Source organism: Diplotaxodon limnothrissa, linkage group LG23, assembly GCF_057381915.1.
Source record: "Diplotaxodon limnothrissa isolate DT_005_m linkage group LG23, D_limnothrissa_male_GT1.1, whole genome shotgun sequence".
Lineage (NCBI taxonomy): Eukaryota > Metazoa > Chordata > Actinopteri > Cichliformes > Cichlidae > Diplotaxodon > Diplotaxodon limnothrissa.
The window spans coordinates 41,568,204-41,587,984 of record NC_140617.1 but is presented as its reverse complement, the minus strand read 5'-3'; the positions used below and the strand labels follow the sequence as shown (position 1 = coordinate 41,587,984).

The 19,781-nt window shown below is 44.1% G+C and overlaps 1 protein-coding gene across 2 annotated transcripts in view; it reads right to left on the bottom strand.

Annotated features, from left to right (window-relative positions):
• Positions 1-1,335: 1,335 nt before the first annotated feature.
• The window catches only part of LOC146608699 (fibroblast growth factor 14-like), a 79,261-nt gene continuing 60,815 nt past the window's right edge, over positions 1,336-19,781 (bottom strand). For both annotated transcript variants that reach the window (XM_085348953.1, XM_085348954.1), the window contains exons 4-5: positions 2,529-2,727; positions 1,336-2,420 (exon numbers count right to left, since the gene is read on the bottom strand). In XM_085348953.1, the coding sequence (XP_085205079.1) occupies positions 2,272-2,420; positions 2,529-2,727 (348 nt within the window). In that variant the 3' untranslated portion in view covers positions 1,336-2,271. The remainder of the gene's footprint in view (positions 2,421-2,528; positions 2,728-19,781) is intronic.

Sequence of the window (19,781 nt, the reverse complement as noted above, 5' to 3'; positions counted from 1 at the left end):
GTTGAGAGGTTTTAAAATGTGTTTAATAACTCTAAATAATTGTTTACTGACTCACTGTTATAATCCTACAGTTTAGGTTATTTTTTTAAAATCACAATGAAAACTGATAATAAAGACACGAAGACCTGCGAAAACCCTGAACGAGTTCATTATAACGCAGAGCCTCATATTCACCCTTTGATGGCAGAAGTCTGTCACTTGGACTTAAGCGGACCCTTGCAGTATACTTAGCTGATAGTACACTTGTATCATTGTTTATAATTTGTGTTTAGCAATTTTTTTCATTGAACCAACTTCACAGTGCGTTTTTGTTAAATTCTCGGAAGAATCTAAATGTTCGACTAATGCAAAAGACCCTTGGCAATACCAAAGCCAGTATAAAAGACGGACTTAGCTACTGTTACGTCCCCCAATGCTCAGTAAAGTCTTGCTTTAAAGCCTCAAGCTGAATGTTTTTACCGTCACTGCGTCTTGGTGACAACAAGGCGCAGATCTGGCTGTTGTTTACTGGATCAGTTGCTCACTGGCTAGTGACTTGGCAATCACCAGCTGTTAGCCAATGAGCTGACCAGGGTAATCATCCTAACTCTAGAAATGACCATAATTGACAAAATGGAAAATGGTGTTTTATTTAGCCTGACCTGAAAGCACATAAAGTCATCAGGTAAGTGTTTACAGGGGTCACAGACCAAGAAAGCCAGGGCCTGTTTTCCCGTAGATTTCTATACAGCCGGAAGTCGTTTTGCAACCAGACGAGTTGCCCCCTGCTGGCCATTAAAAAGAGTACAGGTTTCTAAGGCACTTCTGCGTTTGCTTCGTTTTTCAGACCCAGAAGCTACATCCATATTTTTTACTGGCTTTTGGCAACACTTCCTGATCTAGACCTGGCCTTGGTTCCGACACACTGGAGTAGTCCGGTGTGTCGGAAGCGAGAGATGTTCAAGTTCTACACACAGTGGCTTTAACATCAGTTACCCTGTTCAGTATTCCTAATTCCTGCTTTTGTTTTCAAGTACATGGGAAGGCAATTGAAAAAAATAAATAAATAAAAGTTCTACCAGGCTTATAGCGCCATCCGACCAGTCTAGAATATCTGCTACTCTATGTAAACACTGACTGCTACCATGCTGCTTAGACACCAGCATGCCTCCAATACTGTCTGTGCTGCTACAAACAAGGAATTTGTGTAAATCGTTCTCCTTTCAATACTCAGCTACATGCTGATTTGAGCAACTCGATGCCTAAACTCTTCATTTATCAGCCGACCTCCTCCTCTCCTGAGCTGCACTTATGTCAGCGATGTGGAAATCATAGCATTTGTAAAGGAACCAAAACAACAGAAAGGGGTGGGGGTGTAAGACACAGAGGTAGAAACTCAAATCCGATTTACGTCTGTACAGCAGTGTAGCTCAAAAATCACTAGTGCTTTGTTTGTTTAGAATAATAACTGAGAAACAGATAGTAAAAGAATACTGAGAAGTCAAACATGCTTTAAGCTATGTGGTCATAAATGACAAGTCTCTCTTTATTATGTGATCAAAAGTAGGGACAGGTGAACCGGTGCGTTTACCTTGTATTTAGTGCATTCGGCAATTTCCAAGCACATGTCCCTGTGTGCTTAGTACAGAATGTCCTGTGCCAAATCTTAATTGATCGATGACTAAGCGTCCTCTGAATCATCAGTGTTTGGTTTAAGGTGTTCTCTTCGCCCAATGTTTGCTGATGCTTTTAATCTGTTCCTTATTTACTCAAAGATCGAACCCGAACGCGTGGTCGATTTCTGTGGGGAGGCTGCGCTGCGTGCATGTGTGTCTGTGGCCACCAGCAAGCGAGCGAACCAGGCAAAGGAAAAAACAGAAAAGGAAAAAGAGGGTGCGGGGACGACGACAGCCTCATTCTTACAGATTGTCACAGAAAAATACCGGTGAGGACGTCATTTTTTTCAGATTTCTGTTTGTTTTGTTTAGATTTTAAGTCCTGCTTTCTGCCATACGATGAGGACATGCTACTGTCCTCGTTCAGAAATATCAGTCAGACATCAGCCTGACTTTACTGTCTTCCTTCTCCCCTTTTCCCCCCGCCGTCAACTGCAGCGTGGTCTCTACGGGCCCCCCTGGTGAGGCTGGACGTGTGGTCCCACTGTTGTTCGTTTTGTTACCTTTTTTGTTGCAGTTTTTGTTTTTTTGGAGAGCGCAGCAGTGGGGGTGGGGGCGAGTTTGTGGCTTCTCCTGGCCTCCCGTCAGCCAGGCGAGGTGAAAACAGGGAGCGGGGTTATGTCGCCTCCTTGTCAGGTTTGTTGACTGGTTTGCCGCCATTCATGACTACCGGTTCAGTGGTTGTGCTTTTGGATGGCGGGCACCCGACCAGTTTAGGAACTGCCTCTCCTACATCGTGTAACGAAGGCTCTCGGTACATCGCAACTGCAGGGGAGGAGCAAAGGAAAAGCAGAAGGACAGCGTGAAGAGAGACAGAGGATATATGTCTATGTATACATATATAAAGTGAAAATAAAAAGCCCAGTTTGTTACCTTCTATGGGTTTAGGCAGGAAATGTGCTGCTGGTTTGGTCTTTTTGACCCTGTTGCCCTTCATGACCTGTCCCTCTTTATTGAGGCCAAGAAACCAGGCCCGACCCGACTCTTTCTGCCTGTAGAGCATCGAGCTGTAGATAACATAGTAGTTCTCGAACACCGACTCCTTAAACTTGCACTCCGCCGTGAACAGTTCCTGAGAGAGACAGAGACATAAGAAAATATCGATCACATTACTTTACCACAGTTTGTGAGCCACGTTTTCTTTCGCAGTGCTGAACTCATGAAATATTTATGTTTTCTACACTATTAAACCAAATTCTGAACTGAAATGGTATCAGAATAAAATAAACGAACTGATGAAATAGCTGCACACATAGTGTATGTATGCATCACTGTTACAGAAAACTTAATTTACAGTGGTGTTATATTTGCTTTCGGTTTAAAAGGGAAAAAGAAAAAGTTTTTAATGAGAGTCTACCGAGATGTCTCTGTGTATATAGTTGTGAATGTGGGCAAATGTGAAAACTTTAGAGCAGTAAATTCCAATAAAATTGCAATAAATGTTATACTGCCTGCATTTCTATGGTTTAACTGTCTTGTTCTCTCATTTCAAGCTTAATACGGTTTTCTATTATGTGTGCTTTATGTATAGATACTACTTTGCACTGTATATTTGCTGCTATTGTCTGCGTGAGACTTTAATAAAGTTTATTATCTGTAAAGTCTCACTTCCTCACAAATTGTCCCTTTTCGACTTATTGCTTATGCTTGATCTGGCGTTATTTTCTTGCAACAGATTCTGTAGGGAAAAAAAAGGAACAACCAAAGAAAGAAAAACCCGATATTGACCAGCCGCAGACAAAGAGTAGAAGCACAGCACCGCCTGAATGATGTACTGCTCTAACCCGTGTCATTCTCGTTCTCCCCTGACGCTCTGGCTATGTGCACCGACAGCAAACTAAACAGATAAAAAGAAAAAGCAGATAGATTCCGGTGACACAAAGCCCCAAAGATCTCACCTCCCCACCCACATCAGCTCTGCTGTTATGTGTCAAAACTCTTTTCCATGGATGCGGGCGCCTCCAGCGGAGCATATTTCAGCCTAGAGACAAGGTGTTATTCTTACGGGGAGAAAAATCGTCTCTCCCCGGTGTGCGCTTGCACTGCCGAGTACGCATAAAAGCCAGGCTGGGATGAAACGTTACTCTTTTCTGGGGGTTTTCAGACTCAATTCAATTCAGTTTTATTTTTATAGCACCAAATCACAACAACAATCGCCTCAAGACGCTTTATATTGCAAGGTACAATAATACAGAGAAAAACCCAACCATCAGATGACCCCTATGAGCAAACACTTGGCAACAGTGGGAAGGAAAAACTCCCTTTTTCACAGCTACAAACCTCCGGCACAACCAGGCTCAGGGAGGGGCGGGGCCATCTGCTGTTACCTATTGGGGGTGAATGGACGGAGGTATGACAAAAACACTAAAAAGACTCATAGAATAATTGCAGATGACATATCAGGAGGCTCTGCTTGTTGAACCAAAGTGCTATATATTTGTTATCAACTCTGAAATTCAGTCCTTCAAATAATAGTTTGGCTTACTTGGTTTATTTTCTTTTACTCCCATTTAAACCAGGCAGGAAAAAAGCCACACATAAAAGATTTGCCTTTTTAAAGTCTTCATCCCACTGTATTTGAACATTTAGCCATCACAAAATTAATGCACCACAACAAATAAAACTGGTAACAATGTCTTCATATACAACTTCAGATACAACAATTTTAGTGATGTATAATTTCTACTTGGATCTTTTACTTGATATTCTAACATGTTTATCATAATAACATAACATTTATGACCCTCACATTTTTATGAACCTCATTAATTAAAACTCATACATGCAAATTAATATTATTTATTTATTTAGCTTTTTGAATTTGTCAGAAGGCTCAATAAAAACTCCATTTTCAGAAAATATGAATTTTCAGGCGATTATCTCTTGGCTCAGGCTTTAAAAGGATCATATATCCTGTGAAATGCATATTCTTGATTCTTTTTTCTTTACCCATAATCTCATAGCTCTCTGTTTTAACCTGGACTTTATTTATTATATTTATTTATTTTAGTTGTACACCGTGGGTCAGGGAGAAACCACTGTGTATGTCCTGTACATACTACAGAACTGATTTTGATATCATAGCTGATATAAAAGCAATATGTTTCTTGCATTTATTTCTTCATTCCCTTATTTTTGCTTTATTAGAGGATTAGCAACACAAGTACTTTTCTTCTTTGTTGTATTATGTAGTTTGTAAAATATGTATATGACAGTGGAACGACTCGCCTTTGGCAAATCAAATCTATGTTTGGGGTAGAAATAAAAGTAATATCAAACCAAACCAGCATGAAATCATTTATGGAGAGCGCGCTTTCCCCTTAGGGCTGCATTTAATGATTAATCTCATTATCAGTCCATTTTTGATTAAAACTGTAGGGTTAACAGGAATGGGAGAACATTTTGCATTTTCTCGTGATAAATTAATAGAATAATACAACGGCTGTTCTTTAATCTGCTGCTTTTTAAAGCCGATCAGTTAATTGAATAATGGTTGGGAGTTTCTATAGTTCTGAGGTTCAAATGCGGAAGAAGCAAAGAAGAAGCTCCCAAAACGGTATTCACTTTATCTGTTATGTCCTTTTACTCTGTGAATAAGATTAAACTTCGATAGCCCTTGTGGGGAAATTAGAGTGATTTTCAGTCATTATATCAAAGCATGAGAGATGATTAGAAAACCAAGATTGCATATTAATATACATACCGAGACAGGGAGATGACTTGTGTCTGTGTGGCTGGAAATGGAGTGACTGAGGGTCTAAAAACCAAAACAGTGAGCTAAAGGAGGCTGAAAAGCTTTGGTGAAATTCTTCTGATTATGTGAGGAGCTTTTTTCATGGTCAGCAGCCCACTGTCTATATATATAGAATATATATTGATATATATTGACGACGATAGCTCTAACTACCTCTGTTTTACTGTAAAATTTTAATCCAAGCATTCATTTTGATTCCTCCTTGTTCAACAAGAGCACTCCTGTCTTAATCAAGCACAGATATCAATCACGCAATAATTTACAAAACGGTGCTGGAGTAATAATTTAATAAAAATAATACTAAAGCGTTAATAAACTGCACCTCGTTTGGCTGCAAAGGCTCCTGCAAACCCAAACAATCACCCCGGAGGTCCCCAGACCCCAGATTAGGAAGTGTTTGTCTAGACTGTCTCTTATTGGTTGTTGTGGGCCTTTTGCCAGAGCCACAGACACATTGTCATTCAGCTCAGGTCTGTCGGTCCGAGTCTCATAGCAACATGAGGAAGAGTGGCGACACGGTAGCCGTGGCAACCAACCAGCGCTGAGAGGGAGGGGTCAGCGGGTGGGTGGGTGTATGTCTGTGTGTGTCTGAGGGGAGGGCTGCACTAGCGAGAGAGAAACACTTGCATTGGTAATTTAACACAGTAACAATATGATGCATTTGGTGCTCTGCAACATCCACTCACGCTAACATAGGAAGACATTTAACGTGATATGGTTTTAAAGGTACGGCGGGGAGATGCCGCCAATGCAAAACACACACTTGTGGCTCTAGGGGATGAATGGAGGGAGATGCAGGAGGGCTTGCTGGGATGTGAAATGTGACTACATGATTGGCTGGTGACGAAACAAGGCAGATTATAATGAATGAATGCTCTATTTATTGGCAATCTCAGTGACACCCCTTCAGCACAAAAACACAGCGCAGCAAATCAGATGCCTTCCTTTTAAATAAAGAGCATCTCCACAGAGCTGACTATTTGTGATTCTTGCAAAACACCAGCTTAATAATATATATATGTAGTCTTGACCTGCACCCTGTATTCATTATTCATTTGTTAAGTAGGGTGATCTTTGCCGGGGCGTGCAAGGAGCGGTGCCAGACACTTATTAATGTCGGTCAGTAAGGTCATACATCATTTAATGCTGCTTTTAAAATAAAAGATCCTTGACGTCTGATGGTCTGCAGCAGCAATATTTGGTCCAGTATGATTTCAGAAGACAAAAAAAGAAAAGAAGTGAAGTAGAAGGAAGACTTCATATGAAAATCTCACAGCCTTACAGGTGAGTCATGTTAACAGCGCGGCCCGCCTCGAACGTGCTTCTGTCGTCATTTCTAAACAGCTATGTTCACGGGCTGCCCGCAGAAAGAAAGACAGGGAGAAAGAATGAATGGAAGTGAGGAGGACGACGCCTCCTGATTGGAAAAACAGCAGGGGATTCTCTCTCTTTTACTCTCGCTCCCTTTTCTTATCTTTGTATTTCTCCCATCGCGCTCCTTTTTTTTTTTAACGCTGTCATTTCTCTGCGCTCTGCAGAGATTTAGAGAAAGTGCACACACACACACACACACACTGCACACACACTGCACACATGCATGCACACTGTTATCTTTTTTGAATAGCACGCACACACACGCATGCTAGACAGAACAGACGCCGCTTTTCAGGCCAGCCATAATCAGAGAGAGAAGAGCCCATTAACATGTTAAACATGCTGCTCAAAAACAGACTAAATTGATACAGGCAGCACTTTGTCCCTCATCCATTAAAGGCCTAAAAAATAAGGAATTCAAAATCAGACCGAGAGAGAGAGAGAGAAGCAGTCTAAAGTCTTGGCTCAGCGTAAGGCTGCACTAATAACAGAGCTTGGCACCTAGCTGATAATGCTGCCACAGCTTGACTGCTGGCCACTGGGAACTTCCCAGTAGAAACACGGGCAACAATACACCACTGTAAGTAATTACTGCATTTTACCAAAGCCTATAATCTATTGATTTGGTAGAATGAGGAACATGTACTGCTGAAGGGAGCCGAATCAAACACAGGTTAAAAGAAGACAAAGAGTGCAGACCTGTGGCTGTGGCACCTGCTACATGACTCACAGGCTTCATGATTTGCTTGTCCTGGACTGTGGGCTAAAAGACTAAAGACTGAGTGAGCAAGTTAAGAGGGATGGATCAGTATGGAGACGAGCCAAACCATTCTGTCATCGATCGAAATTAATTTAACTAGAGAATGTAAACAGAAATTACAGCCAAATATAAAAATATAGGGTTTTTAAGACTGATTCCAATGTTTCTGAATTTAACCCTTTAAGACCTACCATAGAACCAAGTCCGCCAGAGCTTATATTATATTTTTACATGCTGTGGAGCCATTTTTGGGAGCATTTCAAGTTGCTATACATCAATACAACCATTATAGCCCAGATTTTAATAATATGTATTCATTAAGTGCATAGTAATTACATAAATTGCAAAAAAGTGCAATAAACTACAAAAAAATTGAAAATCGTTTTTGATTTTTTAACATATATTTGTAGTTAGAGAAATTTAAGAGTCTTATCCCTCAAAACTGTAAATACAAAAAAGTTGCACAAAATAGTTTCCTACCACAGGAAATTTATTTTGAGTGTCTTCATAGTTTTATTTTTGAAATACACCAATTTTTATACACTGCAGGAAAAACGAAAATAAATATTATACTGCAAATTTGCAAAAAAGCAGCATATGCATCAAAATAAACTATTTCCAGCAGTGCAATATGAGTCCTAAGCATCCCAGAAACGACACAGAAAGTCATAAAGTCAAAGATAACTTTTAAAAAGAGCAGTATAGGCCCTGAGGCCCTGATCGCAAAAAAGACTACATTTCCGCGAAAATGACGTCACTTCCGGTTTCGGGCAGGTAATGGCGGAAATGCAAAAGTTCGCGCTGACGTCTATTCCAACGTAGGAAGTGTTTTGAACAGCTGATCAGATCGGTAAAGCGTGTTTCTGGAATATTATGTTTTTGTTCCTGCAAGCGCTTTTTATGCAGTTTTTGCAAAGCTTTATGTGGAAGGAAACCGTGACCTAGGACAAGCTGATGGCATCAGATGTAAGTACAACTCCTCCGGTTTCATATGCAAAAAAAATTTTTGCGCTAGCTTACGTGGTTGCAGTGCTACTGGGATTTAAAAATAGTTACGCATAACAGAGCGTTCCCGCTCCGATCGGCTCTAAAGGGTTAAAAATCTGATATTCTGATATATCGGATGATATTTTTTCTTTCGGAAAATCAAAACATAACCAGAATTTTCTGCCGTATGTTTTGTGTTGTTATGTATTTACTCGTTAACGCTCGGTCCAGCTCTGCTCAGATCAGCTTCTTGTTGCGTTTCTGGCATTCATATTACAGGTCGTGAATAGGGAAGCTGCAGAGTGCCCTCTTGTGGACAAACTATGCAATGACATCACAGATAACATGGTTGAAGGGTGTTTCTCTCTTGTCTTATTTTGTTCTTTTCATTTTCACTTAGTGGTTGTTGTAAATGCCAATACCAAGATCTAAGATATTATGATTCACACAAAGATCCTTTTCAGATAAAAGTTAAAATTTCCCACCTTATTCCGGTTATTATTTTCTTATGACATCCTCAAATCGAAATTTTGAGTTGATAAGTTGAATTCCAGATGAGCTCTGCCAATCAGGTTGTTTCCTTGTTACCCAGAAGCAGATGGCACAGATGCATGCATGCTCAAAATCAGGTAGTATCATCAGCATGAGTGAGCTACCAGTGTATAACAACCATGACTTAATCAACACCAGGTTCTTCAGGTTTGAATGCCTTCTAGCAAATCATGCCAAATTGTTGGACAGCTGGCATCTAATGCTTCCAATAACAAGGAATTAATATACTTGCACAGATATTCCTGATTGGGAGAGCTAACTCAAAATTTCGAGTTGCTACCTTGAAATTTTGACTGATTAACTTGAAATTTTAAATACCTTACTCCGAATTTTAGGTTATGGATGGCAACTTTTTCTGTGGCGGAAACATGCTTCCAAACGTCCTCGTTAAATGTCTACTTAATCAAGTTATTTTTATTTTATTTTTTTTAATTGAATAGCCTAGTGTCATGTTTTTCATTATAACAAAAAAAATCATTAACTCTATTTAATTGCTGCCGGTGTAAAATCGAATCAACCACCACAAAATGATCATAAAATTATATTATCGAGACATCAAGTAAGTTAATGGCAGTGATTATCACCCAACATTACGGTCATTTAATTCGGTTCAAACATCATAAAAATTGTACAGTTTTATTATTACCAAATGCTGAGACACGTTGCTCGTATTTGTTCCCCCTTCTTTAACGTGAATTTGCTCTCCTTGTAACGAGACTTAATGCGACTTAGCTCAAGAAAGTTGTTTTTCATCCCAATGCGCGTGTTTGTGTGTCTGTTTGTGTGCACTGCTCAGTGAGTGGGTGTGTTTGTTTCCAACACCAGTTATTATCACAGAGCTAATTACCCACGGGAATTGTGGGTAAACAAATCATCCTAAAGAAAAGAAGCCCACAGAGAAGGAGGAAGAGGAGGAGTGGAAAGAAAAGTGTTGGCATAAGGAAACAAAAGAGTGAGGAGTGTGCTTGGGAAAGAGACTTGAAAGGATGTCCTCCAGCCCAGGCATACTGAATTACAGCATAAATCTGATTCAGATCACAGCGTTGCTCTCAGCATGTCAGCAACACCACAGTGTTCCTCAACCACTTCAGATCCGCACACCTGATCCAATTACTCTGTGATGAAAATGTGTGGCTCTTAATTGGATCAGGTGTGTTAGAGGCGCAGCAACAACCACAGCACAGGCTCCTGTTAGGGAGGACTAAATATTCCTTTCCTTCTCTTCTGTCATATTTATATTATTACAATGGTTGATGTTCATATTGAATATGGCCCCATCACACTGAATGTGGCCATCTTACTGAAAATAAGGTCAATTGTAACAGTAATGTGATCCAAAAGCCCATGCTTGGGCCTGCTGCAAATGCTCCATTTCAGACAGATTCTAGTCTTGACCCTGCATGATGTCAATAACAGCAGATATCGCTAATGAGGTCATCTCAGGGACACAGGTATGGCTATGAGGAAAGAAGCCCCACACACCTTCTCTTTAAACCTTCTATTTGGAAGTTATAGCCAATCAGAAAAAAGGTAGGATGGCCTTAAAGGGAGAGAAGGTTTACCTGAGAGGTCTAGGGAGCTTGGAAAGAAAAGCATCTGGATTTCTTTAAGTTTCCTTAAAGAGGTTTCACCTCTCATCTGAGAAGCTTCTTCAGTTCTAAGAGCAATTGGTGGAGAGTCCCAGATTTAAGCCCTATGGGAGTGTCCACAAGAGGGTCATGGGCCCCCTATTGATCCTCTACTTAATCACACGAGCCAAGGTGTGAAAAGGGTTGTGGGTCCCAATCAGCCAAGGTTTCCCTATTCAAGGTTTCAGGTGAACCCATTGGGAAACCTAGCCCCACCCTATCATGTGATTAACTGAGGTCAAATAGCCCAGGTTGTGAGTAGGTGTTAAGTAGGGATGGGTACCGGTGTCCGGTGCCATGATGGCACCAGTTCTGACATAAACTGTAGTAACCAGACCGAAAAGCAGCGCACATTTCGGTGCTTTATTTCGGTGCTTTTTTTTCCTGAGCTGTGATACACTTTAGATTCTAGCCAATCATTTTACATTTCCGAGGATAGTAGGCGGGTCCAGGTACGTACGTTCTTTTAGAGCAGAGCTACAGATTAAAAATGCCCAAGGCGAAGCGGTCAAAAGTCTGGCTGTACTTCACAGCAAAAGATGCAAACTCAGCAGCCTGCAACAAGTGCTTTAAACTGATACTGTGATACTGTCAAAGGAGGTAACTCCTCAAATCCGATGAAACACCTGGCGACGCATAGCGTTTTTTTTAAAAGCCGAGAAATGCGCCGTATTTGATAGCTTGCTGCGAGACCTCACACCGTGCACATCTACTGCGGGTGGGTTGCCTGTTATGCAACATCCCCCAAAAACACGAAGAGGAGAGTCCTGGCCCCTAGCCCTGCCAGTGTAGCAGAAATGATGAGGATGATGATGGCAGCAGCAGCCGTTCTTCTCTGCGTGAGTAGCTTAATGTTGTTCGTGTGTAATTTACGTTGAGTAGGCTCACCACGTTATTACATTAATGCATGTAAGGTGAACTAGCAAACACCATCATAGCTACATGCGGCTGTCTTCTTGTTTGATGGCAGATACTCCCTTCACCCTGGCCAAAAAGGCTAAAATGACCAAAGAAAAAGTGGAAAACAGTTAAACATGAGAGGTTTTTGGACAAAGTTTGTGTTTTTTCCATTGTTTAAGCACTGCTTCCAGCCAAGAGTGATACCATATATGCCCCATAGCTGCAGAAAAGGCTAACATTGTTATCTTTTTACATAAAAACAGCTGAACATGGGAGGTTTTTGGACCAATTTTGTGTTCTCCATTCTTTAAGCACCGGTTTGAGCACCGTTTAAGCACCGGCACCGTTTCAAAAGTACCGGTTTGGCACCGGTATCGGATAAAACCTAAACGATACCCATCCCTAGTGTTAAGGCATCTGGGAAGGGATCCCAAGCTTTATGGGACACTCCCATGGGGCTTAAAATCTGGGACTCTCCACCAATTGCTCTTAGAACTAAAGAAGCTTCTCAGATGAGAGGTGAAATGTCTTCAAGGAAACTTAAAGAAGTCCAGTTGCTTTTCTTTCCAAGCTCCTTAGACTACGATGACCAGGATGACTGCGATACCTGAGAGGCTTGTCCAGTGGTAGGCAACTCCAGGCCTCGAGTGCCGATGTTCTGCAGGTTTTTGTCATGATCCTGGGTCCTTTTGACCCAGCGTTTTGTGTTTTCTCTTCGCGATTTTGGTTCTGTTCTTCCTCTGGTTAGTGTTTACTCTGTTCTGCCCGTGTGTTCCTGTATCTAGTCCGCGTTTCTTAGTTTGTGTCCTTTCATGTGTAAGTTCCTGTTTTATTGTGAAGGTCTGTGTCTTATGTGAGTGTTTTCAGTTTGCCTCCCTAGTCTCGTCATGTTAATTACTCCCAGCTGTGTTCCCACCTGTATGTAATCTCCCTGTGTTCTCTGAGTGTATTTAAGTTGTGTCTTCTGTCATAGTAGTTGCTGGTTCGTCTGTGTTGTTTCCCCTCGGTCTCCCTGTATGTATTTCCCCGGACCTCCCTGCACCGTCATTCTTGGTTTGTGTTGTTAGTTTACCCAGTTTAGGTTTCAGTTTCATGTTCCTAGCGCCTTTGTTGTTTGCATTTTTGTTGTTAATAAACACTCACCTGCACCAGAGCTGCCGCCTTTTGGTCCTATATATATTCCACACGGCTTGCCCCCGCAAACCGTGACAGAACGAACCAGCCACCATGGACCCAGCGGCAGTCAATCCGTCCGAGGAGCTCCAGGATGACATCACATACAATGTGGAGATCCTCCTCGGGCTGTGGCTGGAGAATCCTCCGCACGAGCTTCGCCGCGCCGTGGAAGGTCGGCTACAACGGCTCTTTTCCGGCCTGCCATGGCTACTAAATTCACTACCTCCGACCATACAGGCTTTTCTCCGGCACACACCCCACCTTCTCTCAGCCACTCCTGCCTCGCTGCCCGACTCGCCGGATGCGATCTTGCCCGGCCCGTCGGAGCCGTCTGCGGGGAGGAGACGCCGATCGCGCCGCAAGCGCGCCACCCCACAGCTGGACGTTCGGACTTCTAATTCGCCGGCTGTGGTGAGTGAGGACTGTTTTCCATTTGCGGACTGTATGACTGTTCATTCAGGGGCGGTGTTCTGTGCGGCAGATGACTTTGTGAACAGCATATCACCTCCCCCAGTGCCACCCTCAGCTCAGTCTCCAGTGCCACCCTCAGCTCAGTCTCCAGTGCTACCCTCAGCTCGGTCTCCAGTGCCACCCTCAGCTCAGTCTCCTGTGCCACCCTCAGCTCAGTCTCCTGTGCCACCCTCAGCTCAGTCTCCTGTGCCACCCTCAGTTCAGTCTCCTGTGCCACCCTCAGTTCAGTCTCCTGTGCCGCCTGTAGCGCAGGCCCCAGTAGCTCCAGTGCCGCCTGTAGCGCAGGCCCCAGTAGCTCCAGTGCCGCCTGTAGCGCAGGCCCCAGTAGCTCCAGTGCCGCCTGTAGCGCAGGCCCCAGTAGCTCCAGTGCCGCCTGTAGCGCAGGCCCCAGTAGCTCTGGCTCCAGTATCATCGGCTTCACTCATTCACTCCGTGCAGGGAGAAAGTTTAATTTCACCTCAAGGTGCTTTTCCTGGTTCAGCCGCCATTGGCACTGTTTGCCGCTCCAGGGCTTCCCCAGAGGCTAGGTCCCAGTCCTCAGCTGATTCTGGACCCCTGGAGTTTAAGCAGCCACCTGGGAAGTGCCCCGTGTCAGTGCTGTCTGAGCAGGGCCAGTGCTCAGCACAGCACCCATTTCCTTCATGTCTGCCAGTGGACTCCATGCCTGCGGGCTTTGTGATGGCTTCTGCTGGAGGGTCCAAGGGGCCCGTCCAGCCTTCGTCTCGTGTCTCTGCTGGAGGATCCGAGGGACCGCTCCAGCCTTCGTCTCGTGTCTCCGCTGGAGGGTCCGACGGACCGCTCCGGTCTTTGTTTCCTGTTTCCGCTGGAGGGTCCAAGGGACCGCTCCGGCCTTTGTCTCCTGTTTCTGCTGGGGGGCCCGAGGAGCCCGTCCAGCAGCCTTCCTCGTCAGCTGGTGGTTCCGAAGAACCACACCAGCCTCATGCCTCGTCGGCTGGAGGGTCCGAGGGGCCCGTTCAACCTCCTGTCTCCGCTGGAGGGCCCGAGGAGCCTGTCCAGCCGCCACCTGCGGCCGCTTCGGCGTCGCCTGGTCCGGCCTCATCAGAGCCTTCATCCTCGTCTGGTCCGGCCTCATCAGAGCCTTCATCCTCGTCTGGTCCTCCGGCCTCATCAGAGCCTTCATCCTCGTCTGGTCCTCCGGCCTCATCAGAGTCTTCATCCTCGTCTGGTCCTCCGGCCTCATCAGAGTCTTCATCCTCGTCTGGTCCGGCCTCATCAGAGTCTTCATCCTCGCCTGGTCCTGCGGCCTCTGCTTCTGCTACGCCTGGTCCTGCGGCCTCTGCTTCTGCTACGCCTGGTCCTGCGGCCTCTGCTTCCGCTACGCCTGGTCCAGCTGCATCCGCCTGTGCTTCCGCTACGCCTGGTCCAGCTGCATCCGCCTGTGCTTCCGCTACGCCTGGTCCAGCTGCCTCTGCCTGTGCTTCCGCTACGCCTGGTCCAGCTGCCTCTGCCTGTGCTTCCGCTACGCCTGGTCCAGCTGCCTCTGCCTGTGCTTCCGTTACGCCTGGTCCAGCCTGTGCTTCTGTTACGCCTGGTCCAGCCTGTGCTTCTGCTACGCCTGGTCCTGCCTCTGCTTCAGCGTCGCCTGGTCCTGTGCCCTCCAAGCCTCGGCCGGTGCGCCTGACACTTGGGCGCCGCCGCTGCCTTCCGCGCGGCCAGCCCCCTGATCGCCGTCGCCTGAGTGGCCGCCGCTGCCTCCCGCACGGCCGGCTCCCGGACCGCCATCGCCTGAGTGGCCGCCGCTGCCTTCCGCACGGCCGGCCCCCGGACCGCCATCGCCTGAGTGGCCGCCGCTGCCTTCCGCACGGCCGGCCCCCGGACCGCCATCGCCTGAGTGGCCGCCGTTGCCTTCCGCACGGCCGGCCCCCCCGAACTGTTTTGGACTCCTGTGCTGTTGGCCCCCTGGCCGGCCCCCTGAACTGTTTTGGACTCCTGTGCTGTCGGCCCCCTGAACTCTTCTGTTTTGGACTCTGTTTTTTTTTTTCCTGTGTTTTGGTGTGCTTCGTTTCTTTTGGTTTTGGGCTCGTTTTTTGTTTTTGTCTTTTGGCCTTCTGGTGCTCCGGTTTTGTTTTGCTTCGAGCCCTCCTTCCTGGGTCCCCCGCCGCCCGCCCTGGTCGGGTTGTTTTCTGTTTTTTCTGGCTGTTTTGTTTCTTGTTGGGCTGTCTGGAGCCAGCCTTTGAGGGGGGGGTACTGTCATGATCCTGGGTCCTTTTGACCCAGCGTTTTGTGTTTTCTCTTCGCGATTTTGGTTCTGTTCTTCCTCTGGTTAGTGTTTACTCTGTTCTGCCCGTGTGTTCCTGTATCTAGTCCGCGTTTCTTAGTTTGTGTCCTTTCATGTGTAAGTTCCTGTTTTATTGTGAAGGTCTGTGTCTTATGTGAGTGTTTTCAGTTTGCCTCCCTAGTCTCGTCATGTTAATTACTCCCAGCTGTGTTCCCACCTGTATGTAATCTCCCTGTGTTCTCTGAGTGTATTTAAGTTGTGTCTTCTGTCATAGTAGTTGCTGGTTCGTCTGTGTTGTTTCCCCTCGGTCTCCCTGTATGTATTTCCCCGGACCTCCCTGCACCGTCATTCTTGGTTTGTGTTGTTAGTTTACCCAGTTTAGGTTTCAGTTTCATGTTCCTAGCGCCTTTGTTGTTTGCATTTTTGTTGTTAATAAACACTCACCTGCACCAGAGCTGCCGCCTTTTGGTCCTATATATATTCCACACGGCTTGCCCCCGCAAACCGTGACAGTTTTAGATATCACCCTGGGTCAACACACCTGAATCAAATGATTAGTTCATTATGAGGCCTCTGGAGAACTTCAAGACATGTTGAGGAGGTCATTTAGCAATTTGGATCAGCTGTGTTGGATCAAGGACACAACTAAAACCTGCAGGACACCGGCACTCGAGGCCTGGAGATGCCTATCTCTAGGCTAGACCAAGGCCTAGCATAGGCTAAATCAGGATTTTCTACCACTGAACTCTCTGGTGTCTGGAAGAAAAAATATGGAACCGGAAATGAGAATCATTGGTTATCTGGTTTCACTAAGCCTAACAACTGCAGTCACAGTAAATGGCACTACAACGGCATTTTTCATTCTTTACTTTGCATGTTCACCTCTGGTCTGGCACCAGATGACCAATTGCAAACTCAGACAGGACTAAAGCTGCATATAACTCACAATGGCGTGTCCAGCGGGGTGGCCTGGGGGGGCACAGGCCACCCCCCAAACCAGACTGGCCACCCCAGGTGCCACCCCAAAGGCAAAACAATAAAATTCAATCAAATATCAAATGTCCGATTATGTTTTCACGGTGACGCTCAGATATCCGAGTGTAAGTGAATGCAGCATCGCTTCTGCGCTATGCGCATCACGTTAGCAAAGGTAGGAGAGCCAAGCGCGAAAGACGGCACTGCAGGAAACAATTTTTCGGTGAAAGAAAATGAGGACAGAATAAATGTCCCGGTAAGTAATATCAAGTTTGTTGAGTTTAGTAAACTTCGGTGAAATTAGAATACCAAGGAAAAAAATAACACTTAAAGAATTATTGCAGCTGTGGAATATTTCAGACAGTATGCTACTGAGGGCAGCTAACATAAGAGTTATGAGTTATAAGATATAATCTAAGTCGTAACATTGCTGTATGGAGCTGCAGATTTGGTTGCAGGTTAACATAGCTGGACTGGCCATCGGGCATACCGGGCATATCCCCAGTGACTTATTTTTTATTTTTTTTGTAATGGCATGAACAATGAGAGGTGGTGGATTGGCCAGATGCAGGTCGATGTGTAGAAATAACTCCGTTGTTTGGTGGTGGCTATGGCGGGGCTTCCACAGAGGCAACAGGTGGATGAGGGAAGGGGAGGCAGGAGGAGAGACCCAAAGCAGCCGCCAGTCCGAGTGTCAGGTGAACTGAACTTCAGGTAAGAAGTTATGACCTGCAGTCTATCTGGGTCAGATATAAACCAAGTTTAGGTGGAGTTTATTTTCATGTTGCTGACTTTTTACTGTCAGTTGCAATAACTCATACTGCGTTCTAGCCAGTTTGACGGAGTTTTTATACAGCTGGGTGGGTGCTATGATGTTACTGATAGTGAACTTTATTTTATTCATAAGGTTAGTTAGTAGAGTTGCCAACGGCTCCTTAAAAAAATGGAATGGTCCCTCATTCAGAGAAAATATTATGCGTTTCGTATTGAGCTGAGAAGAGACGCAGTTTGTCCCGGACTTTAGCTAGAATGGAAAAAAGACACAAAGCTGGATTTATTCTGTCTTTATGCTGCACAGCTGCCTCTTCTTCTCTCATTCTCTCCCCCTCCCTCTCCTGTTGCTACTTCAATCATGAAACTGATCAATGATCAGCTGATCGGCTTTTCTCTCTTGTTTGTTTATCGCCCACTTTGCGCCAGAAAGAGGAAACCAGCGGATATTGCGCTAAACAACAGCAGCACGTTTAAGCTTGATCAGCTGTTGTTAGAATGTATTTAATATTAATTTCTAGTATCAGCTGATGTTTGCTGGAGCCACAGCTGTAAAGCTGCTGGTCATGATGTCTGTTTAGATATGTGGTGAGAGGGAAACATGAAGATGAAACCAGGAGATGTCCTTACTGAATCATCAGAGCTGAACAGGTGATGGAGAAACAGGTTTACCTTTTAGGTGACATGAATGAGTTGAAGTTATCAACTGTTTCTGAGAGATAAATAACACCAGGATCCTTTTTTATGTAGCTGACAGCTGGTAACTGTGCAGGGGCGGGTCTAGCAAAGTTTTGCCAGGGGGCCAGGTAGGGCATTAACAGGGAAAGGTGGGCACAAAAAAATACTTTTCTTTCTTATTCTCATTTAAAATACCTAGTTTTTATTAAATAATTATCTAAATCTTACAACCAAAGTTTTTATCTGACGTAAAATGTATAGAAATCATACATATACCAACAAGACTGTACATCACTGTCACAACAGCATTTGTTTTCATTCAAAGGCTTTATGGCTTTAATACCTGGTGGGTCGGTCTGTAGTAAAAATGCCCAATTTTTTTGTCCCAGTCCAGCCCTGCAGGTTAATACTGGCAGTGTCACCATGCCAGCTGACTGTATTTTATCATCAGCCAGTGTTGTTCTTTATCAATATTACCAAAGTTTACCATAAGGCAGCATAGAAAGTATTTACTTGCTTTCAGGTTTTATTCAAATGTTAGTCTTTTCATTTGTTTCCCCACTTTTTCCTGTTTCAAAATCAAACTTCAGTTTGTGAGAAGATTATCTTCTTTTTTTAATAGGCATTGGTTTTGCATTGGCATTGGCTAATTTGTCAATTGTTTGTTACAAATGTTCGTATTTTAATATTCAAAAATGTTTTTGCCCAAAACATATGTGCACTACATGTCAGTAAAAATACTATGCAAATATTGATGTCCTTGACTGCTGAATAAACACTGACTGATTGTATCTCTTGTACTTTATCAACGCAGTATCTAAAAACTTTGCACCGTAGTGGTTAAAATCTCATTCTAATAAGAGTTAAAAGCGCATTTGGTTATTAGGTTTATAGGGTTATTGAATTATGGTTAACGGTTGGTAGAATTTTTTTTAAACATTATCTGCCAATTAAATCTGCCACCCTTTTCCAAATCTGTGCCCCTACCTGGCCCCCCCAACAAAAATTTTCTAGACACGCCACTGATAACTCAGACAAAATAACACAGATTTAAAGCGAGACAGCTGCTTCAACCAAAGCCAGTAAGGAAAGCATACCATCAAGGCATGAATATATCTGACTATAATTCTATTTGTGCACTCCATTAAATTAATATGGCCCTTAAACATATTCCTATGGGGTGAGAGAAATATTTTAGCCTTATTTCTGAAGCTGCAACTCTGGCAGTGTTTAATCTTTGAACAAATATGAAAACATAACTCAAACTGGTAAGCAGGCTTACTTGTAATTCTTATGAGGTCAACAAGTGCTTTAATGAGCTTACAAAGATAAGGAGTTCTCTGCGCTGATCTCTCATACCCTACCTGTGCTCGTCAGGTAAAGCCTCTGAACACTCTTGCTCTCTTGAGACCCTCTTAGCAAACTCTGTGGGATCTTCTACAGACAGCATTTTCCAGCAGTATGTGTTAGTTGTAAGGCAGTGCTTGTATAAGTAACATCACTTCTATAAAGCTCAAATTTGAACATTTAGACACCGAGTAAAATGTGCCTTTTAATCGCTGCATTTGGAGACTGAGCAATCCATGATGGGTTGCTCGTGTACAAATTTTAGGTAATTTAATAAAGAGTCATTTCATATTTTTTTGTACATTAGTCTTTAAGGCATAAATAAACCATTTCACCTTGTTCATTTTGACAAAGTAAAATACTTTAAAATAACATATCTCCCAAAGCCTGGTTCAGCCAAAGGTTTCTTCCTGTTAAAAGGGAGTTCTTCCTTCCCACAGTTGCCAAGTGTTTGCTCATAGGGGTCATCTGATTGTTGGGATTTTGTCTGTATTATTGTAGGGTCCTTGTAGGG